This window comes from Aquarana catesbeiana, linkage group LG05 (assembly GCF_042186555.1).
Source record: "Aquarana catesbeiana isolate 2022-GZ linkage group LG05, ASM4218655v1, whole genome shotgun sequence".
In the NCBI taxonomy this organism is placed as follows: domain Eukaryota; kingdom Metazoa; phylum Chordata; class Amphibia; order Anura; family Ranidae; genus Aquarana; species Aquarana catesbeiana.
In genome coordinates this window covers 102,126,015-102,145,689 of record NC_133328.1, presented here as the reverse complement: position 1 = coordinate 102,145,689, position 19,675 = coordinate 102,126,015, and the positions used below count along the sequence as shown (strand labels likewise).

Sequence of the window (19,675 nt, the reverse complement as noted above, 5' to 3'; positions counted from 1 at the left end):
GTGTGGACTGACCCCCCCGCCTCCCCTCCCCTCCATCGACACGTGGACACAGTTCCTGAAGGAGTCCCCCTGGAGCACGCCTGGAGTCAGGTAGGATCAGCCTGGCTGATATTAGTGCCTCTTGAACTGGTACTTGCTAGGGCAACTGCTATGGTAATCACAGTGGCGGAAGGAAAGGCATGTTTACTCTGCAAAATAACTCTGAGCTGGGCACAGAAAGAGGAGCCAGCCTACATTACTGCTGTGTCTAGAGTGGACATTTAAACAGGGGGAATCGCTACCTATTTGAAACAGCAAAAGGTGCTCGGTCTATCCGAGCGACGTCAATATATAAGCACCCCCTTAAGGACCTAACTTGAGCGTACGCCTCTTTAAGGCAGTCTCAAGCTGGGTCCAAGTTGAGACCGCGGCTGGCTGACATTTTGGCTCCCCCCCCTAGGACAGAACTGTGACAAAAGTCGGGCTGTACCAGTTAAAGCTAACTCATACAAATACATAAGGTGCTACAGCGGGCCCTCCCTTAAGTGAGGGGCGTAGGTGGGGTATCCTTCTGGTGTCAGAGTCACCGCACGGGCAGAAGCGGAGCCTAGATTTAGCCAGTGAACTGGTGGTGGGACTAACTAGGGCCTTTAAGACTAAGTCTGCTGTAGGGGTGCGGGGCTGAACATGAAAGGGCGCCCCCAAAGAACGGCGGATTCCAATAAATCTAGAGACAGCCTGAACTCAAGCACTATTCAAAAATTCCTTAAAAGCCCTAGTTCGGACAATAAACAACAAGAGCCAATGGATACTAAGGACAGAAAAAAGGCAGTCCCCAAAAGTAAAGGAGTCCAGGGGGGGGCCGCTACCTCCGAGACACACACGGAAGGACCCTTAATGTTTAATATGGAGACAGATCCGTCTAGAGAGGTGCTCCCTACAAAAACGGAAATACAAGATATGTTTGTGAACTTAGAAAAAGTAATTAAAGCTGAAATCCTGAATGTGAGAACGGACATGGGACATCTTCTAGCAAGAGTGGAGGGGATGGAGAAGGAGGTGGAACAACAAGGAGGAGAAATAGCCACTTTAAAAAAACAAGTAAAAACACTACAGAGGGGACACAGAGAGCTGTTATTTAAAATGGAAGAACAAGAAAACCAAAACAGACGTCAAAATTTAAGGATCAGACTACTGCCAGAACATAGAGATGAGGACTTGTTCCTAGTCTGCAAAGAGCTTTTTAACCCCCTCATGGGGAAAAACCCAGATAGTGATCTGAAAATTGACCGTGTTCACAGAATTAGGAAACCCCATAATTTAAGAGGCGACACACCCAGAGATATTATCGTGAAATTTCATCAGTACGAGGACAAAGCCAACATCTGGGCTAGACTAAGAGGGGCACGGCCGATTAAATTTAATAACCAAGAGATACAGATCTATTCTGATTTATAGGCCGGTACATTGGCAAGAAGGAGACAGCTGAGGCCCCTATTGGACTTATTAAGAGATGCAAACCTAAAGTACAGATGGGGGTTTCCGCTGTCCTTGACAGTAACTAAGGAAGGCAGGTCCTGCACCCTGAGACAAATGGAGGACTTACAGGACTTTTGTGGGCAACTTGAAATTGGGGTTCCTGCCATCCCTGAAAATGTCTTCCCGTAGGGCTCCTCGAGGGGGGAGGGGGCGGGTGCAGGGGATATGGCTGGGGAGGTGGGAGGGAGGAGGATGGATAACGAGGATGGGACCAGGCATTTGTTATAACTGGCGAAAGTAGTCACCGACGCCACCTCTGTACCGAGATCCACCCCAGGGCACATGGGTCGCAGAGCGGGCGTGTATAGATGTCTACCCTGCGATCCACTTGCCTAGTAATGGCGGGAGGTGGGCGGGGGGGGAGAGGGGAGGGGGGTGGGTACTGGGGGGGGGTAGGGGACGCTGGGAAACGAGAGGGGGGGGAGGGGGGAGGGCAAGGGGGGGGCCACCCAGGGCAGACTTACTTTTCATAGAAGATCACTCCTTTTTCACAACGTTTTTAATATGGCACAAGGCCTAGGTCAAATGGATTTCTTATGCTTAACATATAACGTTAAGGGCCTAAACTCCCCTAACAAGAGACATAAACTACTAAAAGAACTACACCACCTCAGAGCTGAGGTAGTATTTTTACAGGAAACCCATCTCTCATATAACGCCAATATAAAACTCTACTCAAAATATCTCCCATCCTGGTTCTACAGTGATTCTCCAACAAAGCGAGCTAAGGGGGTGGCAATTGGTTTCGGGAAAAATGTCAATTTCTGCCTGATAGATAGGAAGAGCGACTCGGAGGGGCGTTCTTTGTTTTTAAAAATTAGGCTAGGAGCGAGAATTCTCACCCTCGCTAACATCTACTGCCCAAATAGAGACCCACCAAAATTTTTGATGAGGGTCCTAAATGAGCTACTGGATTTTAGAGAGGGAGAGGTGATTGTAGCAGGGGACTTTAATTTTTGTTTTGACCCATCTCTAGACAGCTCATCAAATACGCGGGGGATGAGTAAAAGCACTCTGCGAAGAGTAGGGGCTAAACTACATGACAGCCAGTTGTTAGATATGTGGAGGATTCAGCATGCGGGGGTGAGGGATTATTCCTTTTTTTCCCCCGTGTATAATACACATTCTAGACTAGACTATCTCCTGGTAGATCACAGATTGGTGGACTCAGTAGTCGAGACCAAGATTGGGATTCGAACATTATCAGACCATGCTCCCGTTATGATGAAATTAAAACTAAAAGAGATGCACAAACCCCCGTTTACGTGGCGCTTAAACGAGAACTTAATCAAAGACCCCAAAACCGTAGAAAGAATTCAGCGGGAGATAGACGATTTTTTTCCTAACCAACGATACGGGCGAAATAGGGGGGATGATGGTCTGGGAAACCTTTAAAGCATACATAAGAGGGATACTGATCTCGATAGGTGCAGGGTTGAAAAAAGAAAGAACAAAAAGAAAAAAAGCACTCATTGCAGACATTTTTAGGTTAGAGCAGTTACATAAAGCTTACAGAGGCCCGGACAAGACTCTATTGATGCACCTAACCACCAAAAGAGATGAATTGAGGGACTTAATGGATCAGGAGACGCAACACATAATGAACAGATTCACAAGAGAAAGGTTCAAGTGGGGTAACAAAGCAGGAAAACACCTGGCCAAAACTTTGAGGAAAAAACGGGACATAAACTTTATAGATAAGATACAAAACAAAAATGGAGTATTTAAATACGCTTCGGGGGAAATTGGAGAAGAATTTAGGCATTACTTCAAAGCCCTATACTCAGTGAGCAAATCAGGGGGTAACAAAGGGACCAACAATAGTGCAGAGGCCTTTCTTACAGAAGCAGGGTTGCATAAACTGTCCGAATCAGACTCAAAAGAACTTGATAGACCCATAACAGAGGAGGAAATTAGTCTTGCCCTGGGTTCCTCTCCCCCGGGGAGAAGCCCAGGACCGGACGGCTTTACAGCGGCCTTCTTTAAAACATTTGGAAAAACACTGATCCCGAGGATGTGTAGGCTGTGGAATGAATTAGGATCCCAGGGAGAGATGAGCAAGGGAGCTCTGCTGGCAGCGGTGATCCTGATCCCCAAGGAGGGCAAGGACCGCACCCTTTGCTCCAGTTACAGACCTATAGCGCTTATAAACGCTGATACTAAACTGTACGCAAAGGTGCTTGCATCCAGACTTAGGGGAAAGATGGCGTATCTGGCCCACCCGGATCAGGCGGGCTTTGTCCCCGGGAGAGAAAGCAAAGATAATGGGGTGCGGTCCTTGCTCCTGATGGAGGCCTTTAAGAGCAATGGAACCCCAGGTCTATTCCTGTCAATTGACGCCGAAAAGGCCTTTGACAGGGTAGACTGGGGTTTCATGTTCAAAACGTTGGAAGCCATGGGGGTGGGAGAAAAAATGCTAAAATGGATGAAAGTTCTGTATCACCACCCCTCCGCCTTTGTCAGGGTCAACAATTCCCCCTCAGCTCAGTTTGAGATGAAAAACGGCACTAGACAGGGCTGTCCGTTGTCCCCCCTCCTGTTCGTGTTGGCACTGGAGCCGTTGCTAGCTGCTCTCCGCAAAAATCCTGATATTAAGGGATGTATGGTAGGGAAAGAGGAACATAAATTGGCTGCATATGCCGACGACGTCCTCCTATACATCACAAACCCGAGGATCTCGATCCCTAACATATTAGCGATCATCAAGAAATACAGTGAGTTATCAAACTACAAGATCAATTTGGGAAAATCAGAGGCTCTGAGTGTCGGCATGGACAGGAGGGATGAGGTCTGGATCAGGGACACTTTTAACTTCCCAGTAAGGGACAACATTCAATACCTAGGGGTTAAGTTGACAAACTCTATGCAGAGGACATATGCCCTGAATTTTCTGCCCCTGCTGGATGAAGTCCGATTAGAGACGAAGAGGATGAGTCACTGCCCGACCTCATGGATAGGGCGAATCAATGCAGTAAAAATGGCGCTGGCCCCAAAGGTATTTTATAAGATGCAAATGTTGCCTATCCCATTGCCTCAAATTTATTTTAAAAAGTTAACACAAATACTAAAGGGTTTCATTTGGAAAAATAAGAGACCAAGGGTAGCACACAAAGAATTATGTAGAGGGAAAGCCTATGGGGGACTGGCCCTCCCGGATTTTAAAAAATATCATTACGCAATAGCAATAGCACGAGCAGTTGACTGGGTTAAGGGAGAGACCACCAAAAGATGGGTCAATCTGGAAATAGGTTTAAGTGGAGCACGTTTGAACACAATACTTTGGAATCCCCCATGTTGTAGAACACTAGGTCCAAATACACACACTATTACACAGCACACTTTTAAAATTTGGGACTGGATGCACACTTCAAACGGGTGGGAATACAATTCACCATTGATTTTTTTAAAAAATAATGAGCTGTTTCCTCCAGGGATGGAGGAAGTGGGGGGCAACTGGATTATAAACAACAAGACACAAGTTAAACACATTATGAAGAAAGGGAAAATAGGCACGTATGAGCACATAAACACATATAGAGAGCTAATGAGGCTTGACCGATGGCGGTATACACAACTATCGCACTTTGTTAAAAGCCTCCCGGCTCCGATACGGGAGGAGAACAATCTTTTGCCAATAGAGAAGTTATTTAATAATAATAAGCTGAAAGGTTACATTTCGACCATATATAAAATACTACTGAGTGCGGAGGAGTTGGAAATGCCACCATTCGTTAAGAAATGGGAGATAGACCTTGGGGTATCATTAGATGAAAACGCAAAGGGCAACATACTAAAAGCCACACACAGTACGGCTTCTGACATAAAAACAATAGAGTCAAACTATAAATGCCTATCCAGATGGTACGCCACGCCCGTACAGATTAATAAATATCAACCAGATAGGTCCCCTAATTGCTGGAGGGGATGTGGGATGCCGGGATCCATGGCTCATATTTGGTGGAGCTGCCCAGTGGTCAAAAAATTCTGGGTAAAAGTAATCCAAATAATTAAAACGATCACGGGCAGATCAGTACCATGTGACCCATGGATTTGTTTGTTCCACAGTGCGGAAGGAGGTAAGAGGGAGTACAATATGTCTTTAATTCCAGTACTATTAAACACCGCAAAAAGCGAAATCCCCAAGAATTGGCAAAACACAGAAGGTCCTAATGTCAGGGACTGGCTGCTTAAAATACAGGGGCTGTATATTTTAGAGAAAGGGGATATAGAGGGGCTTCTTAGAGATGATGCATCGAGGAGAGGTAGATGGGCAATGTGGTTGACCTTTAAGAATTCTCTTTCATATGCCGAATTAGTCTCGAAGTGAGCTGTCCCAAGGGGGTATCCAGTAACCACATCGGAGTAAGGGAAAAGGAAATAGAGGTCTGCTGGGGGGGGAAGGGTGGAGGGGTTTGGGGTTAGGGGGGGTGGGTTGGGAGGGGTTACTGAGAGAAGATGTTGAGACCATGGAATGTCTTTGTTAATTTTATTACTGTATATGTTATAGCCTCGGCGACTCTCTCAGGTTTTGTATGGTCTGTGAAAAATTTAAATAAAGATTTATAAAAAAAAAAAAAAAGAAACCTCTGACACAGGAATATGAAGCTAGACTGTATACAGGGCAACAAATGACACCATCATACTACAAGATCAGTGCACAGCCTATGCAGGTGAAAAACACAAGGTGCAGGAAGGAATGCTTACTATGTCTTTATTATTTCCTGACTCACTAGCTCAGTACAAGTTTGCAGATCAGGACTTCTGGCTTTCCTGTTCTGCAAGCAAGTTACTAGTTCGTGTCTCAAAGTACTAAAGCCAAAGACAGCCAAAAAGCTAGCATTTTCAAAAGGAGGTCAGCAATGGCAGCCCCCATATTTTTTATCAGCATGGGCTTCCTGCAATAAGACCTTGATTAACGCAACGAAGATGATGCTAAAGAGCAAGATATGTTCATACAGTGGCAGAGCACGCTACTACTACCAAAAAAAAAAAAAAACATAACAAAAAACAACAAAATCCTGTTGCCATAGCATGGGGCAGGTAGCTGACTACAAACTCCTCTTTTCCTGTGTCACAGCACATATCAGTACCTTCTTCTGCCTGGCACATTACAGCTGCCAATCACAAGATGAGGGTTTAAAGGCACATTTACTGCCATGTGGGAATGCAATAGTCTGCATCCGTGAGCATGGAGATTTATATAAAATTCAGTAAGGGAGTCTGACATTGGTTATAAGAGTGATTTGGGATCTCCTCGCTGTCTCTTTTTTTTATCCTTACAAATTACTGTGTATATATAACCCAACTGAACTTTCAGTTTAAACCCGCTAAAAACATTCCAAGTCCATCAAAACAAAAAAAGGTATGCCATTTGTTTTTCTTTAAAAAATACCTGTGGAAAATCTTGTCCCCTGCCGGCATACTGAAGGGAAGAACCATATTCCAATTCTCCGATCAGCAGGGAGCAAAAGCTTTGCCGATTGCAGAGCTATAGGTTGGACTCAGTAAAGGCCAAGCTGGACCTCTGCAATGAGACCACTGTTTCACCATGTACAGCAAGGGTCGCACTCTGCACCACTGGCTCCCGCTGCTGTCATTCAAAATCAGGAGAGAGAGGGGCGGGGTTGCACTGGGGCTCAGTGTCTAAATGGACACAGGGAGCTGTAACTCGGTTCGGGTGCCCCCATACCAAGCTGCTTGCTGTGGGGGCACTCGACAGGGGGGAGGGGCCAGGAGAGCCGATGAAGGACCAGAGAAGAGGAGGATCTGAGCCGCTCTGTGAAAAGCCACTGCACAGGGCAGGTAAGTATAACATGTTTGTTATATTTAGAGGAAAAAGAAAAAAAGACTTTACAATCACTTTAAGCACTATAAATGCTAGATACAAAAAACTTTCATGATACTGTATTTACAAAGCAATCAGGGCTCTCTAATAGCTCAAGCCAGCATCAGCTGTTTCCTACAGAGCTGTGTGAACTAAAAGAAGGGGGTGTGCCATACTCTGACTTATTCGTGTGTGTAAAAACAAAGTTTGCAGGTTCTAGAGCTCCATTCACTAGCTGCATAGGGTACATATGAAATCTTTGTATGCAATAGCCTGTATTTACCTGGCTAGATAGAAAACATTTATAAAAGTGAACCCTCTGCCCTGAACAGAACAAAGAAATAATGTATGTACATAAGAGATATGCTATACATAAGGTGATTTATAAACTTTTTTATAGTTATTTAACAAATTATATAAATGTATGTTAGATGGTGCACAGAAATACTGCTATATGCATTGGATTGCACTGCATTTAACTTCATGTACAGCATGTGTATATATATATATATATATATATATATATATATATATATATATCTGACTTCAGCAGTATCTGACTGAATGTTACTGCAGTTTTTATACTGTCATACTGTATAAGTCTGCATAGAGTCTGTACCCAATAAAACTTCTGGCTGCTGTATGTAGCCAACATAACACCATCTTCACTGCACGATCAACCACACAAATACAAATCTCCCAGAACAAAAGACAAGCAAGTAAACATTACCTGGTCCTGACACAGGAGTTCAATCTTCTCTTCAGCCAGCACAGCAATGTCTTCTTCTTTCTCTTGTTCTCCTGGCTTCTCATTATTTGAGGAGCTGGTTGTCTGAGATTCTGTATCCACATTTATAATCTTCTCATAGACATGCTCCATCACCTTTCTGACTTGCAGCATGTCACTGGCTGACAGTCTGTCCCTGCAAAGGTGGGTATGCATGAAATGTTATTCGTCATTCAGAAATGGTCACAGTTTATACACAAACCCTGCTACGATGATCAATCAGAAAAGGGGTTATTGGCAATTCAAGGTTTCTAATATGAGGATCTTTGATTTGCCTGTAAAATCGTTTTACTGGAATACATCAAAGGACACAGAGGTCTTGATATTCAGGAGTACCCTTTCCACCACCTTTAAGTGAATGGACACTGGCCAAAAAAAAGGCAGGAATCCACACCCAGGCATAAGAGGGGAGGGATCTCTAGGTCCTGTGATGTACTCTAAGAAAAGGATTTTACAGGTAAACCAAAAATCGAAATTTCTTAAATCTTACATCACTGGACACAGTTGATATTTATGCCTACTTGGGATGTCCCAAAGCAGTGAACATGAGGTTTCGGCAAGACGTCAGCAAGGCCAAACATGCACAAACCCAAAATAGAACAGGGGAGAACCAAAATGCTGCCTGCAAGATCTTTTGCCCAAAGCTGGTGTCTGCAGGCATGAGCATTTACCTCAAAAAAATTTGTAAACCTGTGAAGAGAAGACTATGTAGCAGTCTAAACAAACTTGAACAACATAAGCTTGATGCTGAAAAGCCCAGGAAACACTGACACTCCTGGTAGAATGGGCTTTGACCAGGAAAGGAAGAACTCTGCCCTTGATACCATAGGCCTGAGAAATGAGTTGCGGAATCTACCTTCTAATAGTGGATTGAGAAGTAGCCCGACACTAATGAGGACCGTAAAGTCTAGTACACATTGCTAGTTTTTTTTTCGTTCAACCCAGCGGGCTGAACGATAAGAATCTGACAGCTTAGGGCGGAGCCGTGGTACTAACAATCTGATGTTAGTACAACGATCTGCCCTGCTGTTCTATTGTGTTCCTTCAGAACACTCCAGTCAGAGCTCTCGGCCATTGGCTAAGAGAACTGACCAGGAGCAAGTCGGCAGAACTTTTGCAGTCATGCCCCTGACAGAAGCCGGCTGAACAGCAGTACACATGTGCTGAATGCTGGCCGGTTTCTATTGAACCAGCCGATGCTGCCCGAAATTCGGCCCGTGTGTACGGGGCTTAAGGTGGAACAAACAGAAAGTCAGACTGTTGAAATTAAGCACAACACATTTTTGCTGGCCAAGCCTGCGTGTTCAGAATCACTTTATTGCCCTTCACCTTTATCTTGTGCAACAGGCAAATAAGAAGATGAAGAGAAAGGAGGGCATAGATCAGGGGAAACTGATCCCAAGGAGTCACCCAGGCATCTACTGCAAATACAAATTGTTCAGTTTGTTACTGAATCTAGATGCCAAAAGAACCACATCCAGCATCCCTCCCCAGACAAATCTCTGCAAGAACCTCTGGGTGAAGGGCCCAGATGCTGACAGCGGTGTAAATCCAATCAGCAATTTTTGACATCACTTCTTGTAAGTGAGGATGCACTAGAAAGGACTTTTTTGGCAAAGAATTCAATTGGTAGGTTGAGTTCTGTTTAAAGAAAAAAATAAAACTTGAACATATTTGAACCCTGGCTTGTTTTATTTCGTTTTTCATAAAAAGCACAAATGGGCTTAGACCAACCACTAGTTCTCTTAAGAAACCACCCCCCCCCCCCCCCCTCCCAAAAAAAACATAACAATTGAAACAGCAAGTGACCGACACATACTACAAATATACTCACTTCTTCAGTGTCTTTGCTCCCGATGATGAATGGGGTTGGAGGTAGAATGGAATCTTATTAAATTTGGGCATGTTTTTCTACAAAATAGCATGAAATGAAGGTCATTAGTTTTAAACAAACAGACCTCTATGTATTCACACATTTAAAATGGATGTAGCATGGCATTCGCTGGTTAACCACTTTAAGACTAGCAGTTGTTTACCATGAATGCCCCATACAATTTTTTTTCATCATTGCAGCTTGAAGCCTATTGGATAACAACTTTGTGATACCTTATGATACCAAAATGATAAAATGACCATAAACTAAACATAAACTGAATGTACAATCTCCTTTAGATCTATCATCCACTAAAAAGTGCAAGGGCCTGCCTGATTTGACACAAGCTGAATGGATTGTTTAAGTGTGTCCTCCTCTTATATAGATTTTTATAAAGGAGATTGAACAATCATATTTGAATAGTGTATGACCATCTTTAAAGACGAAGTTTAGTCAGTCTGCAGTCACAACACTTACCTGTAATGAAATACGTCAGATGTTAATCAGTTAGCAGGATCCAGAAGAAACATTTTGTGCAGGGATGACAGGTCCTCTTCCTGCTGCTTCACAGATTGTGATACATGCAGTGTAATCCATTTACGGGCTCTTCTTAATGGAGGAAGAAGGGGGCGGGTCTCCGTCAGATCTTTATCAAACGGCAGCTCAAAGACAACTCAACTATTAACTCTCTCTGTGCTAGAAATTCAGCAGCAGGAGGAGGACCTGTCATCCCCACACAGAGGATTTCTACAGGATCCAGTAATATGACAGATGGGGGACAAACTTCATTAAAGGTAAATGATTTGAATCCAGATACGGGAGCATAATTATTTTTTTTACTAAACTTCAGCTTTAAAAACAAACCTATACATATAATAAACATTTGTGCTATGTTTAATAAAAAACTAGCAAACAGAACTGAAGGGGAGAAAGGGATTAACAAGCAGCTAAATAACAAAAAATCTTTATTAAAATGAAACAATCTTTTATTTCCGTTATATGTTTGCTGCAGCTTAAAGAGGGAGTCCACCCAAAAAAAAAAAATATTAAAAGCCAGCAGCTACAAATACTGCAGCTGCTGACTTTTAATACATGGCCACTTACCTGTCCCAGGGTCCAGCGATGTCGGCAGCCGACGCCGATGAATCGCTCGACTCTCTGCAGCTGCCGCCGCCATCCTAGGTGAGGGAATCAGGAAGTGAAGAGGCTTCACTTCCCGGTTCCCTACTGCGCATGCGCGAGTCGCGCTGCGCGTCGTAACTGGTCCCCGCTATCTCCTGGGACCTGTGTGTTTCCCAGGAGACAGCGCGGAGGGACAGGAAGAGGCATAGACTCCCGTGGGAGTCTATGCCGGAAGTGGGTGCAAATACCTGTCTTAAACAGGTATCTGCACCCCCCTCCCCCCTGAAAGGTGCCAAATGTGGCACCGGAGGGGGGGGAGGGTTCTGAAAAGCGGGAGTTCCATTTTGGTGTGAAACTCCGCTTTAAAGTGGTTTTAAAGTCAGAAGGTTTTTTATCTTAATGGATTCTATGCTCAACTTTTTATATATAAAGGTTGACATCATTTGATAATCATCCAGCAGTTCAGTGATCACCACAGTTTTTACATTATATGTGTTACATATGCTTTCCCTATAAGAAAAAAAAAGAAAAAACACTTACATCCACAGTTATATCTACCACCCATTGTGGAACAGTTTCATTGAGTAGCATGGATTCAGTCTCTCCGCCGGAATCTCTACATAGTAGCCTTGAAGAGAAAGAAATAGCAACCATTACTCTAGTTAAAAATGTAGACAAAGACAAAAAGATTTATTCAAAAGTGAAATGTTGCCAGAGAGAGCAAACAAAAAACCTGATCTGCTTCCCATATGCCGATTTTAATTAAAGGAGAAGTTCACCTTTTTAAAAAAAATAAAGATACTTGGATTGGTGGAGGAGCTGGCGCTTTTTAGGGCACAGAGAACCCTGCTTACTGTTGCCCTGTTTTATGCTCCTAAAGAGATTATATTACATTGGAAAAAGCAGAGGCCCCTTCCCTAACTTTTTGGAAAGCTCTGATCGATAAGGCATTGCCCCTCTATAAAGCTTCTAACTTGAAAAGAGTAGTTGGGTCTCCAATAATTCTGCTCTTACATGAGGCTGTCCTGGTTTGACACCTGTTCCCAGCAGAAAATTCTTATAGTTGTGTCCTTGGTGACAACTTATACTGCTGTTAACCTTCATATGATGCTTTATTGCTCCCCCATTGTGGGGATACAATATCAGTTTGGTTGATGTTACTGTGAGGTTGCTATCACATTGGTATAGTCATGCTTCAACATTTTGGGATGATTCCCCAATCCTCAATTTGAGAATATCCTTGTAAGTGTGGTGGGGGGGGGGGGGTAAGAGGGTTGCTTTTTTCTCATTATTTTGTCTATCTATGCAAGTGAGTAACTGTTCTTTTTTTTGTAACTTGTTTTGTATTTCTTTTAGGTGCAAAACCAATAACAATTTTCCATGAATGAAATATTTAAAAAATGAACATTTTTGCAGGTAAATGTGCATTTACTATTTTTGTTTTTTTTGTAGGAGCCTGAAAAGCATTGCAACAGCAATCAGCAGATAGCTGGAGACATACAGGTCTCCTGCAGACTGAGTGTAATTTGTCTGCCCGTACATCATACAGGCAGGCAGGTTCACACTGACATGTAGACTTAATGAACTACCACAGCGCTCAACAATGCCATGGTAGTTCATTGAAAACTACAAGCCAACATCTGCAAAGGATGTCAGTACTTGTAGTTCAGAACGCTGAATGAATGACGCAGGGGTGTGGGCAGATCCCCGAAACGGCCGCACTCTTTTCAAAAAGTGACAGCTTGTATGGGGAACTTCTCCCCATACTGCTGTCACAGGGAGAGAGGTGATTGGAAACTTATCCTTTAAATATAATTGAACAAAATGACCTCAAATGTTCCACTTTAACTCCTAATAGTTGCAGGAATATGGGCTTACATGCTTTCAAACAGGTTGCACATATGGATATTTAATGTGTATGTCAAGAAAAAAACAAAAACATTTTAATCTTCCAGAAAAAAAAGCACTCAGCTCCAAAGCCCTGTTGTGGGCTGACAACCATAGCATTTTTGTGGACTGAGTTGTGTCAGCTCTGTCCAGTGTCTATTGCTAAACTACTCAATCACTCCTATTCTTATATTGCTACAACCAGGCTCATCAATCTATAGTCCAACCCAAAAACTAGGAGAGTTCTTTGAGATAACACAGGAAGTGTGCAGGGGACACATTACAGCTCAGAACTTCTGACAAAAGCAACACTTCCAATTGCATTAAACAGGCTAAAAGGGAGCAAATAAGATATGCATTGTTAGGGTTTACATACACCAAGTGTAGTTATAAAACACCTTTTTGGGGTTTAAGGGCCAATTCACACTAGTGCGTTGATTTACATTAGCACAGCTGTAAAACGCAGGTCAATGCAAGGACACCTAAAATACAATTGTTTTCCAGGTGTCCTGTTCACACTACAATGCTGCGTTGTGTAGCGTTGCATTAACCTCCTTGGCGGTATGATTATTTCGGATTTTAGGTGCTGAAAGCGGTACAATTATTTTGCATGGAAATTTGGCGTTTTATATTGTAGGTCTGTAAATCTTAACAATAACACACTTAAATCTGTCCAAACCAGAGTCTAGTAGATATCCCGGGTATGATAAAGTTTGAAACACAAAAACATAAATTATAATATAATAAATAAAAATAAATAATTTAAAAAAAATAAAAAAAAATAGTAATAAAATAAATTTCCCCACAATTCACTATCGCTCAATTCTGCAAGTGTTCTAATTTACTATCGCTGTTTTCTAGCTGGTCTAAAGCCACTTTTGACGTAAAGGGACACTTTTTGGTTGCTATGGACAATCTCCAGTTTCCAGGCAGAAAGAACAGTGTATATCATGTACAACTGCATGCAGGGCATGGGCCAGAGCACTGGGGACAAAAGGGATGTGAAATCATTTCATACAGTACTGTAATCTGTAAGATTACAGTACTGTATGTGTTATGATTTGGACATTTTTTTGAATTTGCCGCCAGGCTCCGCCCCCGTGCGTCGCGCCACTCGCAGGGAACGGAGCCTGGCACGGAGAGGCTTCGGAGGAGGACGGAGCCCTCGGACAGGATCCCGGGGACAAGGTAAGTAACGCCGCCCCAGGATCCTGCAATGCGATCCCGAGTGTGGCTCGGGGTTACCGCTAATGGTACTGAATTTTAACCCCGAGCCACACTCGGGAAAACCGCCAGGGAGGTTAAAATGAAACATATATGCATTTTAACGCAACAGGTCAATGTGTGTAAAATGCAGCACAATGCAAGTAAAGAAAAAGTTTGCTTTGTGATTTTGTGACTTACAGGAAGTGATGTCGTGCTAAATCCAGTGCATTTTAATGCACATTAAAACGCGCATCAAAATGTGCATCAACGCAAGTCAACATGTTAAAATGCACATAAAATGGATGGAAATGTACATTTATTTTCCCTGCATTTTATTGCAAGTCACTGTGAATTTGGCCCAAATGTTTTACTGCCACAGACATTGGCAGCAGCGGGGAGAAATTTACACACACCTCAGATGTGTGTAAAATTCACCAGTCGATTGTCTACTAGACCCCTGATGTCTTGCTAAAGAGAATCGGTCACACTTTCAAGAGCTACTGGTCCCCTATGCGATAGCAATAAAGATAAATGAAAACAGAAAAAAAGTGTAAAAAATGAGTTGCACCTAAGCACTTAAAGTCTAAGAGCAATAAGTCTAAGGACATTAGTCACAGTTAACGCTAAACTGATGATCTGTAAGACCATTTAAAGCGTCATCTATGATCGATTTTGGGTGCCCAAGTTTGTCGTTTTATGGGCACGCGCAATTTTAAAGTGGTTGTAAAGACTTTAAGATTACGCATTAAGTTAAAAAGCTTTTCAGTTACTGTTCCACCCCGCCTTTCCCTAAATACATACACGAGTCCTGTATCAATTCAGTGTTGGGCCCGGCTGCTGGTCTCCCGTCTGCCCGCTTCTCTGGCTGAGAGCAGCAGGAGCCATTGGCTTCTGCTGCTGTCAATCAAATCCTGCGAGAAGGGAGAAAGGGCAGGGCCGAGCCACGCTGTGTTTGTCTGTAAGCACACACAGCCTGGCTCAGGAGCAAGCCCACGCATATGCCACCATAGGAAGTAGCTTCATTTAGTGACACACAGAAGAGGAGGAGCCAAGAGCACCGGGCAGGGGACCCCAAAAGAGGAGGATCGGGGCCACTCTGAGCAAAACCACTGCACAGAGCAGGTAAGGTCTGATGTGTTGTTAGGTATCTATTTGCTGGATGTGACCTCATTTTAAATAAAAAAAAAAAAAACTTCTTAATATATTGTGTTTGTGTACACTGAAACTAACAATGTATTCAGAAAATATATAATATTTGGGGATTTTAACTAATCTTCACACCTAAAATGATTATTTCTAACGAGGGCAAAAATGTCTGTCAGCGAAAGGGTTAAACAGGTCAATAAGGGACATGGCTAAAACACCCATTAGCATAACTACATATCTAAAATAACCTGGCTTATGGTATTTGGAGCCCATGGCAATCAATACCCTATCCTCCTACTCCTAGATAAATAATCAAAACCTATCTATCTATCTATCTCACACCTGACCTATTGAAAACTTCCAAAAAAGAGTTTTTAACTTAAAGTAAACCCCAATTATAGCAAAAACTTAAATTTAGTGTTTAATAAAGCAAGGAAAGGTGTCCATTCCACTACTGGCATAGACAGATTTTCCTTCAACTTCTGTTCAGGTAACAGAGTGTCCCAGGGACAGGAAGTGATCTCAAAGGGGGACAGAAAAAGCAAAAAGGGGACTTGCTAAAAAATCTTTTTTTTTTTTTTTACTGCTGGCTTTGTCTTCTTGTCCACAAAAGCAACGGTTATAAAACATGACACATGCAAGTAATATAAGATCAGAAAGGAGCCTTCACTATGGATTTGGCTATACCTGAATAGAGTACGTCCACCTGCTTCACCAAAGATTACTGGAGTATGAGGTGGCACCTGAAAATAGCCATTGCCTTTCTGGATCCGATTTTCCTGCTCTCCATTTACAACTGCACAAGACAAAAGACAGAGATGGCAAACATCAGTTATGGATTCCTCAGTCATATTCACAATGTAGGCTTCCCTTCACAGATTGTCACCTCACCGTGATTGACTTCATTTTCCTCTTCCTCCATGGGGTTGATGTGAGTTTTTGGCCAAAACTCAAGTAATGCTTGTAATAAAAGACCCCCAAGGTTCACTGCAAACAAAAAACACTACTTTTATTCTTTATGTTGACACAAGTCTGTCTTGGTGACAAAGAAATTAAAATAAAACTAAGGATCCAGAGCCTAAACTCAAGTAAAAAAGTTGAGAATTAGGGTTATTCGGTACATTTTAGCATACTTTTTCTTCTATAATTTTGCTATTGTACTAAATGTTGACATTTTTAGAGAAGTCAGCATTGAATGTCACTGAAAAGACATGAAGCAGAACCTCCATATGTATGGAGTCGCTAGATGTATAGCTGTCAGTAGAATTACAAATACTATGAATTAAGACTTTTGAAACATGGAAATATATCCAAATCAAGAATAAGTAATATATTGCAGATTACTAACCCTTAGATTAAACTACACAGCAATTACACCCCTATTCCCTCCCTATATAATGGAGGAGAGGATAGCGGGAGGTATTTGTGGTCCAAATCAGAAAAGCAGCCTAGGGTAAAAACACTGCTCCACCATAGATACTGTATTGTGAATGAGCATGGTCACCCTACAAGGAAATTGTCTAACTGACAGAATCTCCAAGTGAAAATAAAGGAAAAAAGCCTAAAGAAGGAAACTAATGCAGGCACCACACATCTAAGCCACAGTACATTTTTTTGTTTTTGGGTTTAGATATGCTTTAACAAGTTAAAAAGATTATTATGAAATTATATATGTTTACCTTACACGTATATATAAAAAAAAAAAAGATACCATAATACTATTTACTTAGTATTTACCAGGTTTACTTTACTTGTAACAGATGTTTTTCTTTACATGCGTTTTTCTATAACAGAAGGTTCTGTCATAGCTTTTCTGATTCCATCCACATAGCAGCCTGTCATAGCCTTGTGAATCCACCCACATAGCTGCCTGTCATAGCCTTCTGACTCCACCCACATAGCTGCCTGTCATAGCTTTCTGGCTCCACCCACATAGCGGCCTGTTATAGCCTCCTGACTCCATCCACATAGCAGCCTGTCATAGCCTTGTGAATCCACCCACATAGCTGCCTGTCATAGCCTTCTGACTCCACCCACATAGCTGCCTGTCATAGCTTTCTGGCTCCACCCACATAGCGGCCCGTCATAGCCTTCTGACTCCATCTACATAGAGGCCTGTCATAGCCTTCTGACTCCACCCCTATAGAGGCCTGCCATAGCCTTCTGACTCCACCCCTATAGAGGCCTGCCATAGCCTTCTGACTCCACCCACATAGCAGCCTGTCATAGCCTTCTGAATCCACCCACATAGCTGCCGGTCAGCCTTCTGAATCCACCCACATAGTTTCCCGTCATAACCTTCTGACTCCACCCACATAGAGGCCTGTCATAGCCTCCTGACTCCATCCACATGGCTGCCTGTCATAGAATTCTGACTCCGCCCAGATACAGTCATGGCCAAAAATATTGGCACCCCTGCATTTTTGTCATATATTGCACCACTTTGCCCAGAAAAGTGTTACGGTTACAAATGTTTAGGCATTCTCATGGTTATTTCTTTTGTTTGTATTGGTATGACATAAAAAAGTGGAGAAACAAAAAGCCAAATCTGACATTCCACGCAAAACTCCAAAAATGGACTAGACAAAATGTTTGGCACCTTCCCAAAATTGTAAGAAATAATTGCATTCCAAGTTTGTGACGCTCTTGTAGTTAGACTCACCTGTATCATTTAACAGGTGCTGACAATATAAAAATCACACCAGCAACCAGTTAAAATGGTGAAAAATTGACTTAACCTTTTTTGTTGTGTGTCTGTGTGCTACATGGAGCATGGAGAAGAAAAAGAGGAGCAAAGAATTGTCTGAGGATTTGAGAACAAAAACTGTGGAAAAGCATGGACAATCTCAAGGTTACAAGTTAATCTCCAGAGATCCTAATGTTCCTGTGTCCACTGTGCGCAACATTGTCAAGAAGTTTACAGCCCATGGCACTGTAGCTAATCTTCTTGGTCGTGGACGAAAGAGAGAAATTGATCAAAGATTGCAACGAAGGATTGTTTGAATGGTGGATAAAGAACCTCTATTAACTTCCAGACAAATTCAAGCTGACCTTCAGGCACAGGGTACAACTGTGTCACATTGCACTATATGTCGCCATCTGGATGAAAATGGATGCTACGGTAGTAGACCAAGGAGGACCCCACTGTTGACACAGAAACATAAAAAAGCCAGATTGGAGTTTGTCAAAACTTACCTGAGGAAGCCAAAATCCCTTTGGGAGACTGTGCTGTGGACAGACGAAACAAAATTACAGCTTTTTGGTAAAGCCCATAATGCTACGGTTTTCAGAAAAAAAAAGGCCTTTAAAGAAAAGAATACAGTCATGGTGAAGGTTCACTGGATGTTGTGGGGTTGCTTTGCTGCTTCAGGCACTGGATTTCTTGACCATGTGCATGGCATTATTCTGGGGTGCAATGTAGGGTCCAGTGTCAGAAAGTTGGGTCTCCGTCAGAGGTCATGGGTCTTACAGCAGGACAATGACCCGAGGCACATGTCAAAAAGCACCCAAAAATGGTTTAAGACAAAAGCACTGGAGAGTACTGAACTGGCCAGCAATGAGTCCAGATCTAACTCCTATAGAGCACCTGTGGAGAGCCCCCCCAATCAGAAGTTGGGAAAAGGAACTCTTCCAATCTGAAAGATCTGGAGCAGTTGGTGAAAGAAGAGTTGGTCAAAAATTCCAGTAAAGAGGTGTAAGGAACTCATTGATGGTTACAGGAAACAATTGATTCCAGTTATTTTTTCCAAGGGTGTGCTACCAAATATTAAATTGAGGGTGCCAATAATTTTGTCCACTCCATTTTGGCGTTTTGCCTAGAATGTGTTAGATTTGGCTTTTTGTTTTTCCACTTTTGTGTCATACCAATGCAAACAAAGTAAACAAACATGAGAATGCCTAAAATGCAACAATTTTCTGGGCGAAATGGTGCATTATCTGACAAAAGTGCAGGGGTGCCACTATTTTTGGCCAGGACTGTAGCTATACACACCACTGCTTTGGCTTGTCTATCAATAGCGTTGTCAGGGGCAGGACAGACTGGGAGGCCAACACTTCTACTACAGTCAGTAGCGACATTTTTTGTCGCTAGTAAAGTAGAACTTCACCTGGGAAAGGAGCGGGCACAGCAGCCACCAGCCATACAAACAGGAAATAAGAGACAAAATGCCCTTGTTATGCAAGAAACAAAGACTGATTTCAATGAAGAAAAGGCATCCACGAGGCGCCAGGACTTTGATGTGAGTTCATACAAAGTAAGAGGACAAAAACATTTGAAAAGCTTGCAACAGACAAGGTTACCCTCCAGTGAGTA

The 19,675-nt window shown here is 42.7% G+C and overlaps 1 protein-coding gene across 2 annotated transcripts in view; it reads right to left on the bottom strand.

The window, feature by feature from the left end:
* Positions 1-19,675, bottom strand: part of WDR48 (WD repeat domain 48) — a 76,500-nt gene that overhangs the window by 9,660 nt on the left and 47,165 nt on the right. For both annotated transcript variants that reach the window (XM_073630009.1, XM_073630010.1), the window contains exons 14-18: positions 16,255-16,350; positions 16,051-16,159; positions 11,665-11,752; positions 9,964-10,040; positions 8,073-8,265 (exon numbers count right to left, since the gene is read on the bottom strand). In XM_073630009.1, the coding sequence (XP_073486110.1) occupies positions 8,073-8,265; positions 9,964-10,040; positions 11,665-11,752; positions 16,051-16,159; positions 16,255-16,350 (563 nt within the window). The remainder of the gene's footprint in view (positions 1-8,072; positions 8,266-9,963; positions 10,041-11,664; positions 11,753-16,050; positions 16,160-16,254; positions 16,351-19,675) is intronic.